The following is a 25,318-nucleotide window of genomic DNA, read 5'->3' as shown; positions in this document are numbered from 1 at the left end:
ATATTCTTTTATACTAAAAAGTAAAAATATAATGTTGGAGAATTTTTACGTACTTTAAAAATATACAAGTCCAAATAATATAATATGTTCAGTTACGAAAAAAATACACTTACTTGAAATCTTCGACTAAAAACTGAAACTTTTAAAATATCTATTTTGGAGGTTATATGAATGAATTCCTTATATTTTAATTGAAGGATGGTCATATGCATGATTTGAATGACCGTTTTGAATGGTCCTTATGATGTAGGGAAACAAATGCAATAATAAAACAAAATTTTGCAAAATTACATTTTGTAAAGTTATGACGGTGAAAATTAACCTAATCGGTGACAAGGCGATGATGAGACTTACATTAAAAGTATTTCTATTAAAAATAAAACTCTTATTATTGCTATTTTAGTTATAACTCATAATTTATTTTTCTTTCTCGTTTCCTAAAAAAATCCAGTTTTCTATATTTTACAATTAATATCAATTATCTAACTAGCGAAATGGCTAGCCCTCAAACAATGCTTATCAATATAATAACGTTTCGAAAAGAGCGAATAGACACCGTTATAGAGTTGCTCTTATAAATTAAAGTTGTCTTATAGGGTTCAACTGAGATCCATCTGAATTAGTTTTATTTTGCAAAATTTGGATATTACACAAGCTTTTTTTTTTTTTTTTATAAATGTAATTAAAGTAGGAGGATATGCATAAGAACAACTTGATGCGTTTCTTGTACAAAGAACAACTTGATGCGTTTCTTGTACGAATATCCCCTTCCAGTTAAGAACACATCTCAACTTTACGTCTGAAAAAATCAGGCGAAAAAAAAATTGATACTATTTTCGTAAGTATCATCAACATTATTATGCAAACTTGAACACTAAAATCTGCATTTCTCAGAATTTTTTAGATTTGCACATTTAGTATTAACGTTTTGCATATTTAGTACGTATTAAAAGATTGTACTTGCAAAAATGCGAAAGTGCATTGTACTTATATTAGGGTTTTGATTTTAGAATTTATGACTGAGTTTTTTGTTTTATTTGGTTCACTGTTTCACTTTTTAGTTTTTACTACTTAAAGTCTAGCACTTATGGTTTAGATTTAAAATTTAACTTTATCATTATTTTTTTTAAATTTATCTACATTTGCATATTTAGTTGTTACATATTGAATATTTAAGTGTTCAAATTTGCAAAGTGAAGTTGACGATAATTACGAAAATACCATCATATGTTTTTTAAAATTTGATGATACGATCCATTCAATTTTTACAAATATAAGACTGGGTTGATTGTTAATCTCTTTTGGAGATATTCTTTTCATGGGATCATGAGCCTATATATATATATATATATATTATAATGTTATGGATCCAGGTCTAAGTTCAGAATTTAAAAACTCTATTTTCACAATTTTAGAACTCTATAATCACAATTTTAAATCTCAATATACAAAATTACATTACTCAGTATTCACAATTTTTGAACTCTACATTCACAATTTTGTTATATAGATTCAAAAATTCTGTTACACTATTGAATATAGAGTTCTGAAATTGTGAACATGGAGTTCTGTAATTGTGAATATAAAGTTCAAAAATTGTGACCATAAAATTTAAAAAATGTAAATATAAATTACTAAAATTATGAACATAAAATACTAAAATTATGAACATGGACCTGAGTTCATCTTACAAAGTAGATCTGGATCCATGGCATGACAACCGATATATAAGTGTCCACAGACCACAATTACTCGGAAAATGCTATGGCCTGTTTGGTTGGATGTAGTTTGGGCAAGGTTCAGTGAATTCCCAAACTACAATGTTTGGTTGGAGGGAATTGCAATTTCGCAGAATTGCAATTCCCTCCAAATGATGAATTGCAATTCATGGGGTACCCCCATGAATTGCAATTCGGTAGAGAGGAGGGGCAATTTGTTGGTGTAAAGACAATTTTGCCCCTCCTCCCATATCCTTTGTCTTTTTTTTTTTTATTTGAAAGAATTATTATTATTATTATTTGAATGAATTATTATTATTATTATTATTATTATTATTATTATTATTATTATTATTATTACAACTACTACGTACTATTACTACAACATCTACTACAACATAAGGGCAGTTTCGTCATTTTGTCGTTTCATACCTTTCAATTCACTGTGCTTCTATTTCTGCATACCAAACACTGTAATTTCAATTCATACTTTATTCATTGAATTACAATTTCACTGAATTACAATTCTTTTCCTCCTTAATTCCCTCCTCCCAACCAAACGCGCTCTAAAGGAGAAAAAGAAAGAAGATATTTGCTAGCTAGGTGGATTGGTCTGTATATTTCTTTTTGGGCTTTTCAGAATATTGTTATGGACGGCAGCAATAGGCATGCAACCTAGCTAGTAGGCCAACCTTAACCTACCTACCTAAGAGAATTTGTTGACTAGAGTCCACCCAGCACGGCAAATTTTGTATGGAGTATGATCCACATAACTGTGTAGATCATGAATATAATATATATTTTTAATATATTAAAAATATATGTTCGCATGTACAGCTCAATTGGTCACATATATGAAATTTGAGAAGAAAAACCAGATCATGATCGAGAAAAAATATATTAAAAATACATTATTTGTTTAGTGAATATACATATTTAATAATTATAAAATAATATATTTTCAGTAAATAATAATGATTGAGGTAGCACAGCTTTCACAGCACCAAACAATGAATGAAATGATAGAAACATTGACTTGGATATATAGATGAGTTGATGAGATGAGAGAGTAGAGTGGTTTGCAGGGGCACATTGGATGGTGGTTCTGAATGTAGGTATGTAGCTAGCTAGGTTAGCATGCACCGTTTTGTTCACATGCACATGTACTATACGTTAATCAACCTTTGGGTGCATTGCATTTGGTTCATAATAGTCATTACATATATATGCATCGGTACGTGTGATATAAGAGCTGTCTTATCTTTTCAGTAATGAACTTCTTGTTCTTAATTCCTGGCTTTTTTGTTGGAACTGGATGGACACAAAACCGTAACGACTTGGAAATGATATGTCTCCATGTCCGTATCATATATAATTAAGGATGGATAAATAATACAATATAGTTTGACAATTTGTTCATATCTACAATTGTACGTGTTTTGAGGCTATTTTTTTCTAATTGTTTTTTTTTTTAAATTAAGAGAATCCTTATAAAGATTTATAATTAAATTGCTGAACATGAGGTTAGGATGTTAAATCTATCAGCTTTCATATCCATTAATAATGTCTATGAAATAGGAGAATTTCTCTCATTGATGGAGAAGTCACGGAAAATTAAATAAAAGTAAATCTAGAAAAAAAAAACAGAGAGAATTTTTTAAATTTGTAGATAGTTAATTTCATTTTTGGTCTTTGATTTATAGGTGACAGTCCATTTTTAGTCATTCATTTTGAGAACATCTCTTTTTGGTCCAAATATTATTGTGACATAACTATTTTTGGTCTCCCATCAACAAAATTATTGAAATTTCATTAAATACAAAGATTTTCGATCTTTTTTATACAAAGTAGATTTACTCGCTATATTTTTATTTTTATTTTTATTTTTTGAAAAAAAAAATCATAATTGACGACCTAAATGCCTTTGTATTTTACGGAATTTAAACGATTTTGTTGATGAAGAACAAAAAATTGTCATGCTACAATAATACTAAGACCAAAAAGATGTTTAAAAAGAAAAAGAAAGAAAAACTAAAAGTAGATTGTCACCTACAAATCTATGATAAAAAATGAAATAAACACATTTTGTAGATATTTTTAATAGCAAAATCAAAGAAATCATATTACTATAAGGTAACAAGTTCACGAATACAATGCAAATTTGAAGATTTTAAATTTTCATATCACCGTGTCACCATAGTGACAGAACATGCTAGATGGTTCGCGGATCTTTTATCGTGACTTTTTATTGGTTAGGATCACAAGGTAAAATTTGTCAAGTGTACACTTTTGCGTAGTAATTACGGTTTCCTTTGCCAGTGAAAGAGAAAAAAGAAAAAAAAAAACTATAGAACTAATTAATGAGAAACGTACAATCTCTCACAACATAGCCAGCATGTATAAGAGAAATGCGACGCCCCACCATTGATGCGTACTATGACAGGCATTCAAGCAATCAATTTCCAGCTCAACATTACTCGGATCAACCTCTGATTCTTTAGTCAAAATATTTAAAGCCTCTTCACAAGATAGATCATTAGTTAAAATTTAAAGTTTTCTATAATATATTTTACTCTGTTATTTGCTTCTTTCCAAAAATAAACAAGAGTTGAAGTATTTTGCCCAAATCAATTCGATTAATTGATTTAGAAAACAAAGAGGGTAAGGTTTTTTTTGACACATCTAGCTAAAAAGTTAACTGAAAGTTTAAAGTTTTTTGAGTACTATTTACTTTGTTCATAGCAGGACCGTCCCAATAAAAATAGAGGGCCTGTGCGATATTTGAATTTGGGCCCCCTTTTCACAAGAATATTTATTAATTTAGAATGAAGGGCATCTTAATTTCTTAGATCATATATGTCAAATAAAAACGAATCATTCGGTTTATCATTGTAACCATCATCATCCAAACAAACATCAACATTCCTATTCATTTTCATCGTCACAGTGATACTTATCATTGTTGTACACACTATCATTTAAATTTTTTCAAGCCTCACAATCACCTTGATCTTTTTTATGAAGATTAATTATTAGCATCTAACAAATTTTCATTGGCATCATCCTTTTGCTCATCTATTTAATTTTTTTTTTGTAATGAATTTTTTCAAGAGCTCCATTTTGTGATTGAGTTAGTTGCTCAATTCTTCTTTTCTTTTAAGAAAACATAATTACAAAGTTCTAGAAAAAAATTATTTAGAATATTTATCAATAAATAATTTATCAAGAAACAAACTCTTGAATATATATTATTCAATATTTAAAATTATTAGGCCAATAAGGCATACTAATGAATAATAGTTTTGAAATAAATTAAATAATATGTACAGTTAAGTTAATAAGTTTTAATTAATAATTACTAGATGTCTGATGGTGAAAGTACATTATTTATGCACGTAAAGTACATTATTTGAATACTAAAAGTATATTATTTTATATACTTTCAAATAATGTACATTCAGTATACAAATAATGTACTTTTAGTTTATTAAAAATGTACCTTATTTTCTTTTCTTCTTTCAAAAGAAAATGTACCTTATATTCATGGTCCATACAATAATTTGTCCATAATAATCTCATATTATATATGTATATAATTTTTTCAAAAACAAATTTGGGGCCAATTGTAAAAAAACAAAAAAAAAACAAAAAAAAAAAACAAAACTATACCTGCTGTATAGTATATATACATACGATATATTATGGCCTATGGGCCAGCCCTGGTTCATAGCTACTTTCTCAATTAAATAAAGAACAAAGAGCCAATATTGGTTCCGCTAAGACCCAAACTCACCCCAGCCTCCCATGTGGAGGTGCAACCAGGTGCCACTAGACCACAAGGCTCACAAGGCCTTTGACAAAAAGTTAATAAGGCCTTTGAAATTAAAGTGTTCGATAAAATTAATTGTTAAATTAGTTGATAAGTATAAAAAGACATAAAATGATAAACTAAGATTATAATTTTTATTAATGAATGGTAGATGATGTCATTTTTATAAATTAATAAAGATAAAAAAGGAAAAAAGTAAAAAAGTGAGGAGCTTAGTATGAAATGCTACATAAGTAGCGTTTCAAAATAAAATATTATTTTAAACTCCCAATGTTTTACCAAAGAGAGGTTATAGCTTATTTGTAGCTTAAGGTTCTGTTTGGTAGAATTTATTTAGGAGGTAAATAAGCTAGTAGTTTAAAATAAGAGCTTATTTTGAATCCCCAACGCCCTGACCCGACAGAACATCACTTTGAGAGGTTGTTCCATACTACCGCTGGTAAGACTCGGCATCACTTTGAGAGGTTGCTCTCATACTACTGCTGGTAAGACTAGTTCCCTGGTTTCTTCTCCCAAACTTCACCCATGTGATCAGTTAAGCTGCCCATGCGGGCAAACAAATTGGCAAAACATCGTCATCAATAGACTCGAATCTATGACCTTCCAATTAAGAGAGTCACTTCATGCCACTCGACCACACGATCTTTAGCCCTTTTTGGCCTTTTTCTCTTCAATATGTTTGGTTGTAATTTCAATTTGACATTTGTGTGTTCGAACATTAATTTTTGTATGAACTATAAATATTTTGTTTTACTTTATATATTATCAAATATATGTTCTTACTTTATATTTTATTAAAATATATTGATTTTATTATTTTATATTTTAATATCTAAACAAACCTATTTAAATTTATAACTATTTAAATTTTATGAATATGTCATTTTTAGTCTTTTTACATTTATCAGCTTATCAAAAACATAATTCTACCAAACACTTTTAAGTATAATAGTTAATTTAACTACTCTTCAGATTTCAGCTACTAGCTTATAACTTTCAGCTTTCAACTGCCTTTTTAGCTAGGTTTGTCAAACATAGCCTAAAACAAGCTCTACAAAATAGAGCAAATGACAATAATGTTTTTTCTTTCCCAAAGTCATTGTAATTTCTCCATTAAATATGAATTAGTAGATGAGTAATTAAATTTTCTAGTCTCCGTGTTATCTATATAATAATTAAAGGTAAAATTCTCTATGAAACCATCTCACGGTTCATTATCTATAAGATAAGTCAATTTTTTTTATAATATTATATTTTCTTTAAAATATTATTACTTTTCTAATTATTTTTTAGTACTATTGACTCTGTTACAATGTAGTATCTATTATAATTTTCCTTAAGTAACTCTTAAAACCCTAATATTATATTTTGATTTAAAAGTAACAAATTTTTTTTATCAAAAATATAACATTTTCCTCATAAATATTACACTTTCTCTCATAAGTAACAATTAATCAATTTATAGTTAAAATTCCATCTGAAGCTTTGATTAATTACTACTTCTCATATAGAATTGTACTTAGTAAGTGGAACATTTTTAATTAAACCAATTAAGAATAAAATAAAAGACAAGAAATTAAATCCAATCCAAGAATAACCAACAAGAAAATTGATATCAAAATCGAAAAAATAACTGAAAGTTTTCCAACTAGAAGTATCAACTCTAATGAGTTTAAGTCAATTATGCACATCACCCAATTGTTAAGATGAATGGTTTATCATTACGCCAAAAAGTTATAACTAGTAGCAAATGCACAATTTTATTTTCTTATACTTGCATAGTATTCGGCATCACTTTTCAATGATAGGATGCTGAACCCGACTCGACAAGAATATCTAACTAACACATCATTCCTCAAAAAAAAAAAAAAAAAAAAAACTATCACATCAATGGTAAAAATAGCATGAACATCACTTGGATATCACGTAGCTTCAAAAATATCAAATCCATCCCAAAGTGTGTCCATCAAACTCCATTGTCAGAATCCCGTCATTTACATCAATCTTTTATCTTTGCAGTCCTCAAAAATCACCTCCCAAGCAACAAAGATATATGGGTGCAAGATCTTGCACATTTCCCTCCATTCTAAGTACATAGAAATTAGCTGAAATTAATTGGTCTCTTTTTTATTTATGGCCAAGTACTCCCATTGACCTTGCCTACTTTTTTTTTTCTTTTAATCATAGTAAGACATTTATAATATAAATAAATTATTATTTTTTTAAATTATTATTCTGTATTGTTCTTTGGAGATAATTTTTATACTACCAATAAAAACAATTTTAAAAAAATAAAATAAAATAAAAATTCTTGGCTGTCTATCTTTGGGACCATTTTAGGCCAAGTGGGTTTCTTTATTTTTCAAAAATAATTCTGGAAGGAAATGGATGCATAGCAGATGATGCAACCCATTCTCTATCATACATTCTTCATGCACTTATTGGCTTTCCATGACCTTCTAAAATTTGAAATATCTTCTACATCTTTCATTTTCCAAACTATATAATAATGCCATATACCCCATATTATGATTGGGAATCAATTCTCTCTCCCTCTCCCTCTCCCACTCCCTCTTTCGCTTTACAATTATTTGAGGGCCATGGACTTGAAAGATTGACCAACAATTTTCAATTTTATTTAAAATATATTGTGTGTTTAATATGTGGTACAAAAAATTTAAAATGTTTTATAAAAGTCTTAGAATAACTTTTATAATTCATTCATATTCTATTAGACTTAATTAATTTTCAATTTGCAGTTCACATATATTAAGCTAAATTAAGGGTGAGCATCTTGGTTCAGATTATTCGAATCGAGTCAAGTCAAACAATTAGATTTTGATTTATTATTAAAAATTAATTGGTTCTAATTTTTATATACTCAAATGTTTTTATATTTAAAAATTTGTTCAAAAATATATACTAAATCCCCAATCTCCTAATTCAAATTTTCACAATTGTTCTTTGTTCTGAATTTGTATTTGCAAGTCTATAATGTTGTTGTTGGACAACAAAAGTAAGTTAAGAGGTCTGTTCGATTTGGCTTTATTTTAGATTAAGAAATTGAAAATATGCATTGTGGACTTGTTTAGATTTTCAAATTTAAATTATTAGTGAAAATAAATAAATATTTATGAGTGCAAGATAATTAGAAAATTGCGGGTTTTCAAACCGAATCGAAATTCGAGTCAAAATCGAACTATTTAAAATCAAACCGAAATCGAATCAATTTTTTTTTCAAAATTGAAAAAACTGAAACCAAATCAAACCCCCCCAAAAAAAAAAAAGAAAAAAAAGAGAAAAACGAAACGTCCACCCCTAAGCTAAATACATATGACTCATTATTGTATTACTCCATATGTTTTTGGCATGTTTTAAGAATGGATTAAAATCGACTTACATACCAAAAATGACTCATATCATAAAGTGGGTGATTTGATCAAACTGATTGAAAGATGAACGATTTAAAAGTCTAAAGTATCACTTTTAACATAAACTACTAACTTATTATTACTAGCAAGTTTTTTTGCGTGTTCTACTGGTGTGGGTTAAAACTCACACGTGTTAAATCGTGATTGATTTGAAAAGTAAATAATTTAAACAGAAATGACAGATTACAATGGAACTTATCTATATATCCAAGCTCATTTTCATCTTTAACATATATAAAATGCAACCTTTTAATTTAAATATTTGAATAATTTCACCATAGAAAAAAAATACATTGCAAGAAAAGTATGCATGGGTGAAATGTAGAGGTATAATTTATGGGTGGAAATGGAATTGAAATATATATAGTTGGGGAACATCTCCTTTTATATATTGGTGTAATGGCAGCTCATGTCTCGTATTTTGCTTCCTACCATCCCAACACCTGTTATATTAGCACAGCGTTTCGGACGGTTTGCACCTAACTTTGCTAAGCTTCTTTAATATGCCGACATTTTCGACTTTTTATTTTTAAAGATGTCAATAATTTTTTTTAATTTCTAGAAATTATTATATTTCATTATTTAAATAGTTACTTGTTATAATATTTAAGTTGAATTAATAATGTACAAGTTGTTTAATTGGAATTGATAAAAAAAACCAACTCATAATCATAATTGTTAGTTATCTAATAATTAGTATATAAAGGTGCAAATAGTTTAATGATATGATAGTGCAATTATTTATGTTCATTATACTTCTACAAGTGTATGTATAAACAATGCAACACATACATATACATAAACATACCTTTGTTAGAAGTATAATGTTTAAGTCACTATATGAAAATGAAAAATATCAATATATTTAGCAACAAATTAAATAGTTATCGCTTAAATATCTATATATTTTAATGTTTTATTGATGAAAATTGATTGTTAAATTAAATATCTACGGACTTCACTAATTTATCACTAATTTATCAATGAATTTTTCGTTGGAAAATTTGATTTTTAATTTCTTGTAATGAGTTATGATAAATCAATTTAGATGTTCAACAATAGGTATAAGTTTTATTACTAATAAATATCAAATGTCTTTTAACATCAATATAACTTATTTAAAGTGAACTACTGGATATGATTCACATATAGTTGCGATGCGATAATTGATCGAATTATTGATGCATGAAACATATATGATTATTTGATTGTCATCTATTTTATATCTTTTTTTAGTATTACTAGCTCTGTTACATTGTATTATCTTTTCATATATACTTTCTCAATCTATTGAAACACAAAGAGTCAATATCTCACTTCATGCCACTCAATCACAAGTTCGTTGGCATCTATTTTATATCTAAAATTAGTTAATTTTTGTGGAGCAAGGAGGGGTTATCCATTTATGATGGGTTGAGGTTGTTGTAAATTAAAGAAAACACCACATAGTACTACCTAGGATAAGATTATTTAGTATATATCTAAAACGTGTAGCAAAATCAAAATGAAGAAGAAAATATTTAAAATCAAAGAGGCCAGGAGAGGCGTGTGTGTTTATGTTATTGCCACGCTGTTGCTAAGGCATTCATATTTATAGCACATAAAGCCATAAATGCATATATAAAGAAAAGCTTCACTATCAGAAATGATTGAATGATAACTACCAAAGGTGATATATCTTTCCATGGCCCAACCTATATCTTTCTATGTCCCATTGGTCCAACATCTCTAGCCTGGAATTGTAAACCAACTGGCTAGAAGCGGCTATACAATGAGTTCAGCTAAGTACATGCATAGTAGGCACAGATGTAGATAGGTCAGGGATGGTTAGAAAATTTTAGCTAAAATTGGTAAGTAAAATGATTATTTTGAGGTAAAATTTTGAGTGGGCAAAGGTTTACTTTTGATTTTTATTTATTTATTTTTTTTTTTTATGAAGAAAGGTTTATTTTTGATTCGAATCAAAGTGGATTTGGATCTTTACAAGTGAAAGATTTAATTAGATATATTATAACTCAAAATGAATAATATGTTAATAAAAAATTGATTATCAAAGTATACCCATTTTAGTTGAGAAAAATGATTTTAGAACTTGTATGGTCTATTGTTAGCCTCTAACAAGTTGGCATGCTAGAGAACTGTCCAGCTGGTGAAATCGAGAATTGCCGAGTTAGTGAGATCGAGATCTATCAAGCTAGTGAAATGGGGATTTGCTGAGCTAGTGAAGGTCTGCCAAGTTCTCGCCTTTACCTAATTGAAGGTTTACGAGCTCTCTATAGAGCTGGCATGTGGAGGTCTATCAACTTGACTTGTATATATGACCAAGGTCTTCCGGTTAGATTTGTCTTTTGAAGTTGTGATCTCTTGAATAGTAATCTCTACTGGTGTTAACATTTTTTAGGTTCAAATTAGTTGAGGATGATTAAATTCTCGTTATTTTCAAGTGTTCTAAGTTTTAACTTTAAATTTTAAATTAAGAATTTAATTTGTAAGGTTTGTGACCTCATGTATTATTTCATATTAAATTGGAGGTTATGAAATTCAAAGCCATGAATGCTAATGAATTCCACTTCACGTATAAATACCTTGTGTTGGACATGATCTTTGGTATGACAGCTACAACGACTTTGAATAATCAAAACTTTGTTTTCCTCTCCCTAAAAAACTCACTCCTTTCTTCTTTTTATTTGGCTAACATTTCCCATTAAATATAATTTAGAAGTGTTCCTTTTGTTAAATTTTGTTGAAAATAATATATTTGAGTGCTCGAATATATTTATGCATATAATCCATGAGTGCTAAAAAATTAATGATTCAATGCTTCTAGCACAACTGGGAGAAAGTGAATCGATTTTAAAAAAAAGTGTGGGAGTGTGGGTTTTGTGACCTTGAATTTTCATTGATATTGGGACTAGAATTATTTTTTTTTAGAAATTATTGTTTTAAATTTTTGTGAAAATTTCGCAGTAGGCCAGGGGTCACTTTAGCCTTGAAATATGGACAAATATATTTTTGAACTAAAATGTATGTTAAATAACTAAGAGTAGGGTTATTTTTATTTTTTTAGTCATGTAGTGAAAATGTTCTAATTTTAGACATTTTACTAGCTCTAATACCAAATTGGAATTTAATTTTTATATTATTTCATCTCAACTAAAAATTATTATCAGAATTTTTCCTAGTTCAAAGCAAGTTTGGTAGTGATTCATTTGGAAAGAAAAACAAAATCATCATCATCATTAATTTATATTTAATTGAGATAAAATACAATTTTAAGTTAGTATTATACGTCGGTCTACTGCTCGATGCGTGCAAGGCGGCAATGTCCACGTTTAATTCTTGCATTATTAGTTTGATTCCAAGATCAACAAATGCTATTGCTCATACTCTTGCTTCTGTAGCTTGTTCTCAGGCTAACATTTTGTACTGGGACTCGGTCCCTCCTGACTTGATTTCCAGTCTTTTACTCTAATCAAAGTTAATCGTTGGTTTAAAAAAAAAAAAAAAAAGAAGTTAGTATTATAATAGAAAAAAATTATGTCTCCATGTTCTGAGGCCCAGGCCATCAAAAAGTATTTGTCATATACATACAATAGGAGTGTGTGTGTGTGAGCGCATGGGTTGGCAAACAATTTTACTATCAATTTAAGCAATGATACAATCGGATGAGGCATCATTGTCAATGACATCCTAACAAGCTAAAAATCAAATTGTGCAATCGATTGCAAAACTGTGTTGTTCATATATCAACAGTGCTTTGATACCAAATGTGATTGCTTAATAATGAGAATACACACATACACACAAACTATATATATATATATATATATATATATATATATATATATATATATATATATATATGATCATATATGATCATATGAGAACTTCTTCCCGGCCACATAAGAATTAAGGACTAATATGAGCCTTTGATGCCAGGTTCATGTATAGTCATGATTTTTTTAGATTTGTTTGATTATTTATTTACATTTATTTATGGAGAGGTGAATTAATAATTTGTCTGTGCAATTAGAATCCTGATATTATTATTTGTAGATATTACACATGATTTTAGTGAGTATATTTTCTCATAGAATTATATTTTTGGTAGGATTATGTGCTTCCAATTTCATAGTGTACATTTCATATTCAATCAATGTGCAATCCAGTATAGATATGTGTGCATCGATATTTGAGGGTTAAGGTATGCGGTATGTGTGTACTGCATTGTAGTGTTAGGTGCATTCCAAGGTTGTATGTGTGCTTCTATTTCAGTGTGCACATTTAATCCTAGTATGTTGGTTATAGCGTGCACTGTTGATTTGTTAGTGTGCATGTCATCATTTATGCCAAGTCGTTATCTATATTTCTTGTCTTTTGCGTTCATACGTGCACACTTGTGCTATTGTGTTTGTACTTATGTATTGTGCGGGGTTTTAAAGGTGTGCTGTAACACCCCAATTTTCAACTCTTACATTTATTACAAAATCCGTAATAAAACGCTGCGGAAGCTTACATCATATCAACAGAAAACCAGGTGCTACCGCCACACCTAGAGTGAATTCTATCACCTCTTTGACAAACTCCACTCTAAGTGCACAGGCTAAACTTACAACATTAATAACAATCCCTGTCTACATCAAAGAGTAGACCTCAACCTGTACTTCCCTTCTATTCCGAGCTCATCGGCTACAGGGGCCCACACTAATCTGCAACTGATAAGAAACACATTGAAGTGCAGTTAGCGCGGCGGCTAAGTAAGGAAATCCGATGTCACTCAAAAGTAGACAAAGGTTTGAAAACATAATCATTTGGAAAATAGTATATCGTTCAGTGAATCAAAATCCACTCGTCTCGTAAGACAAAATCATTTCTTTCTCAAAGACGTTACAGAGTAACTCTTTACTCATTTTTAAAACTTCCTTAGTTTCATATAGTAAGAGTGAGGCCTACAACCTCGGGCCATGGCACTCCAGCCCTCCCGTAGGTTCCTCCCTTATCCCAACCCCGGGCCGTGGCACTCAAGCCTTCCCGTGGGCACCTCTCCTTATTCCAACATGACGACATAACGGCGAATAGACTTCGCTCTAACAATATAACGACCACTGGGCAAGGGCACTTAAAGCCACCCGTGGGTCAATCAAGGTCCTCCTCAACTTACTTTAGAAACTACGGTTTTGAAAACATGATTCTTCCTTCAATTTTTCTTACTCAAATCATTTCTTTTGGACATATTTCACCAATGAGTCCAATATTTGAAATCGGCTACCTCTTTAGCCCCTGAAGGATTTTCAAACATCATTTTCTCAAACAATAAGATTTTGACAACCTTTATATCAAAATAGCATACGTTTTTCAACGTAAGTTTTCATAAACATTTTTGGATACACTTCATATGTCCATCTCACACTTNAAACCCTATGATTCCACCAACAACATAACACAACATACAAGAAATCTTAACTTAGATTCATGCTCTAGGAAGGATTATAAAGCTTTTTACCGAATAAAATCGAAGTCTTACCGAACAAAATTGACACTTGAGAAGGATTTTGGCTATGGAAATTGATGGAAGAAGATGGTGATGAAGATGAAAGGATCACCCTCTCTCTCTCTCTCTTTTCTCACGAAATGGGAATGGGAATTGAAGACATGAAATTTCTTCATTCTTATCTCAACATATAAATATCCCTTATAAGATAAGGTTAAGGGAAAAATAATAAAATAATAAAATATCTCCAACCTTATCAGTTGGGATCCAAACAGATAAAGTTTCGGTGGAAAATAATCCAGATAGAATAATTTCCGAAACTAAAAATTTATTCCAGACTAACCCTCAAAATTGGGCTAGGTTCGGTACACCGCGAAATTTAGCGATGTACGATCAAAATAAATTTTCGCTGCTATGAGCTGATTTAATTGAATAGGAAATTCAAGAATAATAATATAGTGCCTAATAATCCATTTCCTAGGACAACGGGTCGGAACAGAAGTTCCTAAAAATTTTACGGTTCGTGACCGGTACGTACGATCGCAGCTTAATAACAACTATACTCACTTATAAAAATTCTTTTGAAGTATCGGGAGATCATAACTCATGTATGTCAATACCTTAGGATAAAATAATAATGTTAGGAAAATACGGGGTATTACATGTGCACTCGTGTTGGTTTTGTTTATGTTCAAATTGTGAACTCATTCGTTAATGCACACAAATTTGTATATGTATGCACACTCCTATTAAACATGACCCACATTCATCTTTGTTATGCAGAAAAATAGGCTTAATTGTGTGCTTACATGAAAAGAAATAAATTAAAAAAGAGAAAAAAGATGATATACACGAATGAGCTTATTTTGTAATGTAGAAAAATAGGCTTATTATTTTGTTGTTGACTTACCTAATTTGACAAAAGTTTAGAATTTGACAAAAATAGGCCGCGCCTTCCCGTGTGGTCGATGCGATTTACACTGCTCAATGTTAGAAAATGCACCACTCAACGTTAGAAAATGCACCACAATGAAAATACACAAAAACACCAAAAAAACACACCACACACCCAAAATAATGCACCATAACTACCCTGCTCCTAATGGTGCATTTGCTAACACTGTGTAGTGTATATTTGCATACCTAGTAGTGTGTTTTTTGGTGATGCATACCTAACGATGCATATTTGTGTGTTGCATTTTCTAACATTGAGGGGTGTATATTTGTATACATAGTAGTACAGCTGCACTGACCGCACGTTAAAGGACGACCACACCTGATTATGACCATATATATATATATATATATATATATATATATATATATATATATATATATAGAGAGAGAGAGAGAGAGAGTCAGTTAGTTAGTTTTTTTTGAAAAGATATAGTTAGTTAGTTAATTAGTTCGCTTGTTTGTTTGTTATCAGCTGAAATCATTCAACTATTGGCATTTACCTAATTAAATCCTTCCTTTAAGAGAAATTAGATTCTTTGTCAACCTCATTATATGTTTAACATCATATAAGGTTCTAACAACATAAGCATACATCTTAATTTTGATTTCAGATACTATTATGGCACCTATCATCACCCAGAAAAACACAGAACCAAATTTCCTAACAAGTATGTGGCAACAACTCTCTATAAGGCCATGTGTGATAAGAATAACCATAATCAAGAATCCATGCATCCGACAACTTATTGGATGAAATTGCAAGAATATCACCTTCATTGCAATTTGAATCGTCACATTGTACCACATTTACAATCTCTTGCTTTTCTTCAACTTGGGACAACCTCTTTGCATGTGCCCAACTTCTTTGCACTTGTAGCACTAGAATTTCTTATTATTTTTGGACTTTGACCTAGAATCTCACTTTCCGAAATTCTCATTCCCTTGGTACCTTCCACAAATCCCCCTATTAGAGCTTTCCCTTGCATTCTTTTTGCATTGGTTTTTAACGAACAGAGCTATAGGAATCTTATTGAATTTGCTCGTCTTTCCCATATGTAAGAGTCCTCACCAAATATTTAATGAAAGAGATAATGAACACAACAAAATCATTGACATGTCTTCATCTCTAATCTCGGCATCAAACCTAGCCAAATATGATATTATTTGACAAAAAACATTAGTGTGTTGCACCAAGTTAGAACCCTCATACATTTTTAGCCCATAAGATCTATGCGTATAGTTTGTTAGTCATAAATTTTTTACATGAACTGAGCCTCCAATTTATCTCATATTTCCTTAGGATTTTTCAAGGATGTAATGTGATACATCACTTCATCCGCTAAACATAATCGAATGGTTCCTACAACAGACTCCTTTAGATTTTCACAATCCGCCTAACTTACATTGAATAGGTTTGTATCCTTAAAGGCTTTTAGGTGACCCTGTTGCACCAATGGATCTTTTTAACCCTTAATTGTCACAACCCAAAATTCCCGGTTTGGAAACTTCAAATTTTCCACAAGGCATTACTCTCCCAATGATACTATGTACCAAATTTGTTGGGAGAAAACGAGAGCAAGAGATCACAAACAAAAACAAAAAAATGAAAATAAAAATTCACGCGGTTCGACATACCTTAAATTTCTGTTTGATTTGGGAATTCAATTTTTTTTCTTCTAGAAATTTTTATTATTTTTTAAATATTGTGAAAAATTCCCAACATCATTTGTCTAGATCAAGAAATAAGCTGTGTAGTATGTATATAGGCTGTACTATGTCAATCTACCACTCTTGTTTTTCTCGTGGGAATTTTCTTTTTAAATTTGAGTCTCCAAAAGATTTTTTTAATTTATTTTTTATTTTTTTTAAGATTGCTTAGATAGATAGATACAGCCTTCATCAAAGGGCCCACTTAATTTCTCTCTCATGAATCTACAGGCGATCTTACAAAGATAAACCGTACGTAAACGCAGCGGATAAGTCTAGGGGTGCAAATTCTAGGAGCAACACTACATACACAATGCAATTTCTAAGGAACCACGTCCATACACATCAATGGGTAATTGTCTTGAATAGTTAGAATTGTGAATACTTGTTGATTTAAGATATTTTATTAACTTTGTCAAATCATAATATACAAACCTCACACTATTAACCTATGACCAAAATGATCAATTGTCAACATTTGCTTTCGTATAAGTTTTGTTTCATAATTAGCGATTATTGGTTAGCAAATTATGTTAAAAATTAGTTGATAACTGGTTTGATATAATATAAGCTTTAGTATAATATATAAATATTTGGTAAAAAAAAACAGTTAACTATGATATGTTAAATGACTTTAGGAGAGATGAATTTATTTTATAAAAATAATTTATTAATTATATGATTATTAAATATAAATAAAAAATCTCTTAATAATTGTTCTTTATAATAATAAAAAGAAAATAAAGAATATTTAAAAATAAGAAAATTTAATTAAAAACATCATTTTCACTCTTTTTCATAAACAAATACATTAAATTTTAAAAGAAAATATAAAATATGTTGGTAAGAGATATTGTGCTAAATACTTTGGGCTGCATGCAATTGACTTCCTTTCTGCATTGAGTTTAATTACAACTTTCTTGAGGGTTCACTCTTTGCCTATCCCATTGTTCGAGAATATACATTTTGGAGAGATTTTTCTTTTCACTTTTTTTTTTATTATTCGAGATTATGATACTTTTTTCAAATTAAATTTCTCATTATTATTATTATTATTTTTAATTTTGATACATAATTATTCAATTTCTTTTACATTTAATCTCTCGTTTAATTTGCTAGTCAACTTAAGTTAAAATTTAAATAAAATACAAAAAAAAGTAGACAACACAATTTTTAATCTTTAAGTACTTTATTTTTCTATACCTATATTTTAATTTGACTGGCCTTGTTTTTACATTTCAGTACTTACTTTACGTTTAAGTTGACTAACAAATTAAACAAGAAACTAAATAAGAAAGAATTTGAAAAGTCAATTAGAAATCTTGATAGTCAGTGACTTAATTTGGAAAGGGTATTATAGTCATACAAGGAATTAAAAGTAACCCAAGAAAGAAACTCTTATATGGAGATGAGTGAGAATATAAATTTTGCTATGTATTGGAATGAAATTCAATCAAAATATTATCATTCAAAACCTAATCAAGAATCTAAGTTGACAACCATGTTTCCTAATAACATAGTACGACACTAGATGATAAAGCAAGGAAAGAAAAGAAGAAAACATCATGAAGCTGCAATCTTCTCGAAGGGAACCAGCCTGTTAACAGCCAACCTAGAACTAAAAGCAGATTTTTTGAACTCGAACCATGTAAACTCTCTGTACAAGCTATCTTGATCAGCCTCCATTAATGAAGGCAGGGGAGCTATCTTCTCGTTCAATGGCGGCCCTCCAAAGTAAATCATTGACAGCCTCGATTTTGCACTGTTGGACAAAACCCTGTGTCTCACGCTTTTAAACCTCCCATTCGTCATAACCTGAAAAACATCACAATTATTAGAATCAAATCCTTACCACTACACCGAGTTAATAGCAAAATCGTAACTTTATTTTTTTATATATCACCATCACATTTTCAAGAATCAGGTGACTTGGTCACTACGTCTCCGCCCAATAATACTTTAGCCTTGGGCCTTATCGGGTTCTGCCCAACAATCTCCTAATTACATCGTGTTAGGGAATTGGGCCCCACAATTTTCTTAAGAAATGATGCTGAACTTACCTTAACTCGCCTCTGTCCAAAAGGGCCGGGATGAAAATTCTTAAGATTTGAAAAAAACAACAACGTTAACATCATGATGACGGTGTACCTGAAGAGAATCTCCGACGTTGATGAAGAAGGAGTGTTGGTCGGGGGGGACCGACATCCAGCTGCCGTCGTTCAAGGCGATTTGGAGGCCGGAGGTGTTGTTGGATCTCAGAACGGAGATGATCTGAGGGTCGGTGTGCTCTCCGAACCCAATCGGGTTTTTCCCGAGCTCGGGGCAGGGCGGGTAGTGATTCAGCCGGAAAACAGAGTCGCTCTGTTCATCCATTAGCAGTTTACTAAACACATTCCGAGGATGAATCATCAAACCATCCGCTAATAATTCAAGAATCTCGCACCCCATTCTCTTCACTGCCCTCACATATTCATCCACAGCAGCCCTATCAAAATCAAACCCAAAAAAAAAAAAAAAAATCAGTACGAGAACGGTAAAAAAAAAATATTGTTGATCGAATAATTCATGAAAATTACCGGAAATTTTCCGTCGATAAGCCCATGACGGAAGAGAACTTTTGGAAATTGAGTTGTGGGTGACGGGCAGAGAGGAGAATGTATTCGACCCAGCCGATATCGCCGCAGGCGCCGACGTTCTTATTGCCGTAGCCGAACGGGTCGGGGGGACCCGCTTTGAGCTTCTCCGACAGGGGAGCGGAGAAGAATCTGAGGGCCTCGGATTCGAGAGTGGCTATGAAGTCAGAAGGGACACCGTGGTTGACAACCTTAAAGAACCCGAACTCCTCGCAGGCCTTGACGAGGAGGTGTTTGGAGTCGGGCTTGGAGAGGTCTATCAACGGCACGGCATCGGCGGGGAAAAGTGCCGGCGGTTTGCAGGGCTTGACGACGGAGAATTTGGACAAGACCACCATGGCTGGGTGCTAGGGGAGATAGAGGAGAATTTAAGATGATTGATTGATGGGAATTGTGAAAATGGTTTTTGATGGTTGTGTTTTTGGGAGCTATGGATATGAGGTAAGAGAAGTTTGAGTTGAGTTTCTTGTAACGAACACATGGGCTTTGCTATTTATAAGGCAGGGGAGAGAGGTTGGGGCGGCGATGGGGAATGGGCGTGGGTAGGCCGTGGGCAAACACACAATAGATTATCACCTCCATTCCACGAAGTTTCAATTTTACAAGTTTAAATGGAATTAAGTTGGTAAAATAGTTGAATTGATAATCATAAAAGTATAATTTTTTGTGAATTTTTATTGACTAAAGTTTCAGGCAAGTTTCACTGAAGGCAGAGAGACACAGCTTCAAGGGGTTGTGGGCTATGCACATTAGGAAGGGTATAATGGCCCAATTGGTAAATGACTGTTTAGCTGGTTGGGTTGGAGAGTATAACAAGTTGATAACATTAGTTAATTGTAAAAAAAATATTTGATATATTAATTGTTAGCTGATAGATGTTTGGTATAATTCTTTTTTCGAAAAGTTAATTGAAAAAGTTACTTTGAGTAGCTTTTTGAATTTAGTATTTTAGAATTACAAAAAGATGACTAACTAAACACGTATATTGATTTTTTAACCAAGTCAAACAACTAATAGTGTTCAAATAAACCAAATTGGCTCATAAACTAACTATTTTATAAAACAGGGCCAATAATCAGAGGGTAATTTCAATAAAATTGGTTTGATAACCACAAAATTTTTTATAATTTTTTATATAGAATTACCAAACGAATTTCACTTAGGGTGCATTTGAAGTAGTTGCGGGCTATGTAACATTACGATAACTTCAATGGAAGTTTTTGAGTGGGGCTTGATCGTTGAGAAAATAAAGTGGCGGAGGAGAGAGTGTCTTGAGGTTCTTCTACACAAGAGCTAAGTTTTAGAAAAGAAAAATAAATAAACGATGGAGATGCACCATGCAGACACGATAGCTACCCAGTGGCCACATACAAAAGTTTTTTGAAAAAAAAAATAAAAAAATAATGAAAACATATTATGTATACACGATAATTGCTCTTATAGCTCACGATATTATAAAACTTTTCATAGAATATTATTACAAACAAGATAACATTATAATTAACAATTAAATACAGAAGAAAATGTCACCTCAAACACTAAAAATGTTATCTTAGAGTACTCAAATGATGGTGTAACTAGATTTACAAGATTTTGTTTAATGATTTGATAAGGTAAAAGTACACACTTCTAAGTGGAGGTTCTGAATCAAGCTGCATCAAATCAAATTGAAACACATGATTTCAAGTGTGTTTCTTTTGGTGGTGGCACAGTTTTTAGAATTGTACTTTTAACAAGTTGCTTTGATTTCAAAAGATTAAACAAACCAAATCGCTAATAGTCATCTCTTGCTGTCGCTTTTAAGATTATTAAGGGCATGCATGTTTAGTTGCAGAAAATGCTTTCTATTTTTCATTTTATTTTTTAAAAACAAATTTGGGTTTTTATTTTAGAGTTATAAAATATGTCCAAATTGTATTAATTAGTAATTTATAAAATGAAAATTATTTGAATTTATTATATTTTTCTATATATAAAAAGATCAATGCAGGTGGGAAGTGGCAATGTAACATTATATTAATAGTAGCTTTATTGGCAACCTAGGTCAATGAGTGTGATGATTGATAAATACTGGTGGTGAAAGTTGGTAATTAAGTTGCGACAATAAATTAGTAATTGATACGATATATATATTAATAGAGGTGACAATAGGTTAGAGTCCTGAGTAACTAATAAATTATCTATGACCTGACCAATTTCTTATTTGATCTTTTATATATATATATATATATCCAATTTCACTTTTTGCTCAACTTAGTCCCTATTATAATTTGATGGCAAACGTCATAGTTGGCGTACTTTTTACATTGGGCAATGTTTTAAGCAAAAACGTTTTATTTCCTCTTAGAAATTTTAGTTACCTATTAGATAATGTCACATCATGAAGGATGGGTTGGAGGAGAAAATATGAGGGTATTAAGCATTACTCATGTTTTTTTTTTTTTTTAAATAAAGAAGCTAATTCATTAATCATAAGCTGAAACGTTTACAATAAATAGATTAAAATTAACATTTTTCTAAATGGAAAAGAAATTTAGAGATGGCAATGTATAGTTTGAAATTGATGACTTAGCTCAAAAAGATTTAAATATATGATGGGTCAAGGTAGAAAAAAATTGAACCCGATAAAAAATTACGCAACTAACATGATATATAGTCCAAAAGCTCAAGGCACCAAATTATACTGTGATCATGATCTACATTGTGAGGTAATCACTATAAATGCTCATTTTTAGTATATTAAAAATTTATTTTTAATTTAATAAATGTTTGTTTTTAAGTAATACACTTAAAAAACCTTTAGTATATTAAAAATAAATCCTTAATATACTAAAAATAAATTTTATGTCAGTAGTCCAACTTATAATGTGGACGAGGGTTTACTATGTAATGATTGACTCAAGGCTACTATTTATTTTTTTTTTTTCATAAAAAATGTGGAACAAAATATATAGAAGAGTTTGTAAGTAGACTCCACTTTAGTTTTTTTTTTTTTAATTAAGCTTTAAATAAAATTTAAATAAATGTATTGATAAATTTATTGCAAAATAAATTATTATTTGTGAAAATAAAAAAAATAAAACTATTATACTTATATTACATTATAAAATATTAATATATGTGAATAAATTTATTTTTTTATTTTAAAATTTTAAATAAAAATACATTTATTGTTATAAAAATGTTAGTAATTAATATATTTTTATACAAATGTCAATAATTGTTAAATTATTTTTTTTTCATTTAAAATTTGAAATTGAGAATTCGAATTTTTTTTTTAGTGCTACTGGCTCTGTTACAATATAGTATTTGTTCATATAATATACATTTATTAATATAAATGTGCCAGTTTGTTACAATTGAAAATTTTAAGCTGAACTAATCCTAAGCCCACATGCATACCTTGCCCCTAGAGGCATTGCAAAGGTAAATCATGAGTCCCACATCCAATTAGCTCACCAGTCAAACACTATCTCATTCATGTTTCTAATGGGATTCAATCAAATCATTGGTCATACGCTAGTCTTCATGCAGGCACAAGGAATTCAATCCACACCTTTCATAATCCTGGCTAGGCCTTTTCCATTCATGTTTCAAATGGGATTTGAGCCTGCACACTATTACCTTAGCTTCCGTCGTGATATCAAATCAGACGACGAATCACTACGCTAAGCCCTGGGGACAATATTCATTGAGTTGAATGGAGTAATAAGTAGTGTTTGAATATCTCTTTACCTAAAGTTTAATAATAGTTCAACTTTTAACAAGTGTAACCCAACCCGGTTAGTCAAGGTGCTAATTTGTTTTGAATCATGGATAATATAGAATGTTTTATTTTCTTGTATTTTTTTTGTCTATCCAATGCATACCCTCAGATATTCGTTACATATTTTCCTCGTCAACCAAAAATAATAGTTCAACTTTATCCTTTTCATCAGATTAAAGAAGTACTATTATAACTTTTATATTATTAGAAATCCAACATTTAGCATGTTTTTACGTATGAAACATGCGAAATAAATGTATGTACGGTATGAAAACAATTGTTAAATAAAAAAGAATAAATAAATAAATTCAAATTGCATCATCATTATCTATATGCCATAATTTATTTCTATTTACAGTTAGGATGTGGAATCTATTATCTATGATTATATAAAATATTATTTAAATTTAATTGTATTAGGTACAATTAAGTAGCATTACATAGCCAATGATCTTGTGGTCTAGTGGCAACCGATGTCCTGGTTAACACTTCCACATAGATGATGGGAGTGGGTTTGAGCCTTAGTGGAGGTAACTTTTGACTCTTTGTGCTTCAGTAGGTTGAGAAAGTAGCTATGAACAGATATTGCATTCTAACAAGTCAGTAGTACTACATAAATATTATTATATTTTGTATTGAAATGATAACATATATTGATGACTATTCTAAATTTTTTTTAAAATAGTGATATTTTTGTAAATAAATAATATTTAATTATAAAAATACTACCGACCATGTTTTTATGTAGTAATAGGCACAAGACATTATATGCATAAACATATTTTTGATCAATAAAAATAACATTATTTTTATAATATTACGGATTATAATATCACATGTTTCGTAAAGTACATTGTACTTTGTCAAAAATGCATAAATAAATAGTACAATTTTATAAAACACAATACACTTCATAAAGTAGTCGTGTGTATGGCAATGTAACCTCACGCAATTGTAAACTTTTTCATAAAATATAGACAAATAAATAATTTCTAACAATAAAGCATCTATAACAACTCTAAAAATGAAAATCAAATACCTTTACAATATAAAATTAAAAATGTTATATAGGGAAACGCATATTCAACAAGACTTGAAGCTAAGATTCTCTCATTCTCATCACTTTTAAAAAAATTAATTAGAGCAACACATCATTGTCACACATATTAAATTATATTATAATTCACAAATTGTCTGAAATGCATGATTGGTGTGTATTGAAGTGCGTTTTAAGATCAGATAATATTCCATTAATGTAATCATACATAACTACTTAATTAATACTTATACATTATTTCTCATCTTGTCTTTCTAATTAAAATGAATGAATGGATAAAAAGATGGCATCTGCCCCACTCATTTATATAATATCTAGATTAGTATGCACATCCATAAGGGACATGATAAGGATGATTAATCAAGTATTTTGCTAACCATTTTTTAAGTAGGCATTAACTCATAAACTAACATGGTTCTCAGTTGAACATACACATACACAGAGGCTAAACATTTACTTGCTGTGCACAAGGAGACCCGTTGCTCTCACACTGGTCTTTCTTCCCAAACTTCACTTCTATGACCAACTGAACTGTTTATAATTATGGTTAGTAACAAGATTCATGTAATTTAATTTCACTCTACCACTAGTATATATGAACACCAATTGAATGATGCAGTGAGAACCAAGAAGAATCTCCAAGAAAGATAAGATAATTATTACCACTCATCTTAGGACAAGACAACTAGATGGCCAACCTTAAAAAGTTCCTATGAAGTAACTTTTTGG

The 25,318-nt window shown here is 30.3% G+C and overlaps 1 protein-coding gene across 1 annotated transcript; it reads right to left on the bottom strand.

The window, feature by feature from the left end:
* Positions 1–18,542: 18,542 nt before the first annotated feature.
* Positions 18,543–20,252, bottom strand: LOC116016601 (gibberellin 2-beta-dioxygenase 1-like). Its single transcript, XM_031256945.1, has 3 exons — positions 19,710–20,252; positions 19,282–19,618; positions 18,543–18,948 (listed from the first exon to the last, which is right to left on the bottom strand). The coding sequence occupies exons 1-3, from the start codon at positions 20,102–20,104 to the stop codon at positions 18,697–18,699; spliced, it is 984 nt and encodes a 327-aa protein (XP_031112805.1). The 5' UTR covers positions 20,105–20,252; the 3' UTR covers positions 18,543–18,696.
* Between the last annotated feature and the right edge of the window lie 5,066 nt (positions 20,253–25,318).

Source organism: Ipomoea triloba, chromosome 1, assembly GCF_003576645.1.
Source record: "Ipomoea triloba cultivar NCNSP0323 chromosome 1, ASM357664v1".
Classification (NCBI taxonomy): Eukaryota; Viridiplantae; Streptophyta; class Magnoliopsida; order Solanales; family Convolvulaceae; genus Ipomoea; species Ipomoea triloba.
This window is presented reverse-complemented; position numbering and strand designations above follow the sequence as displayed.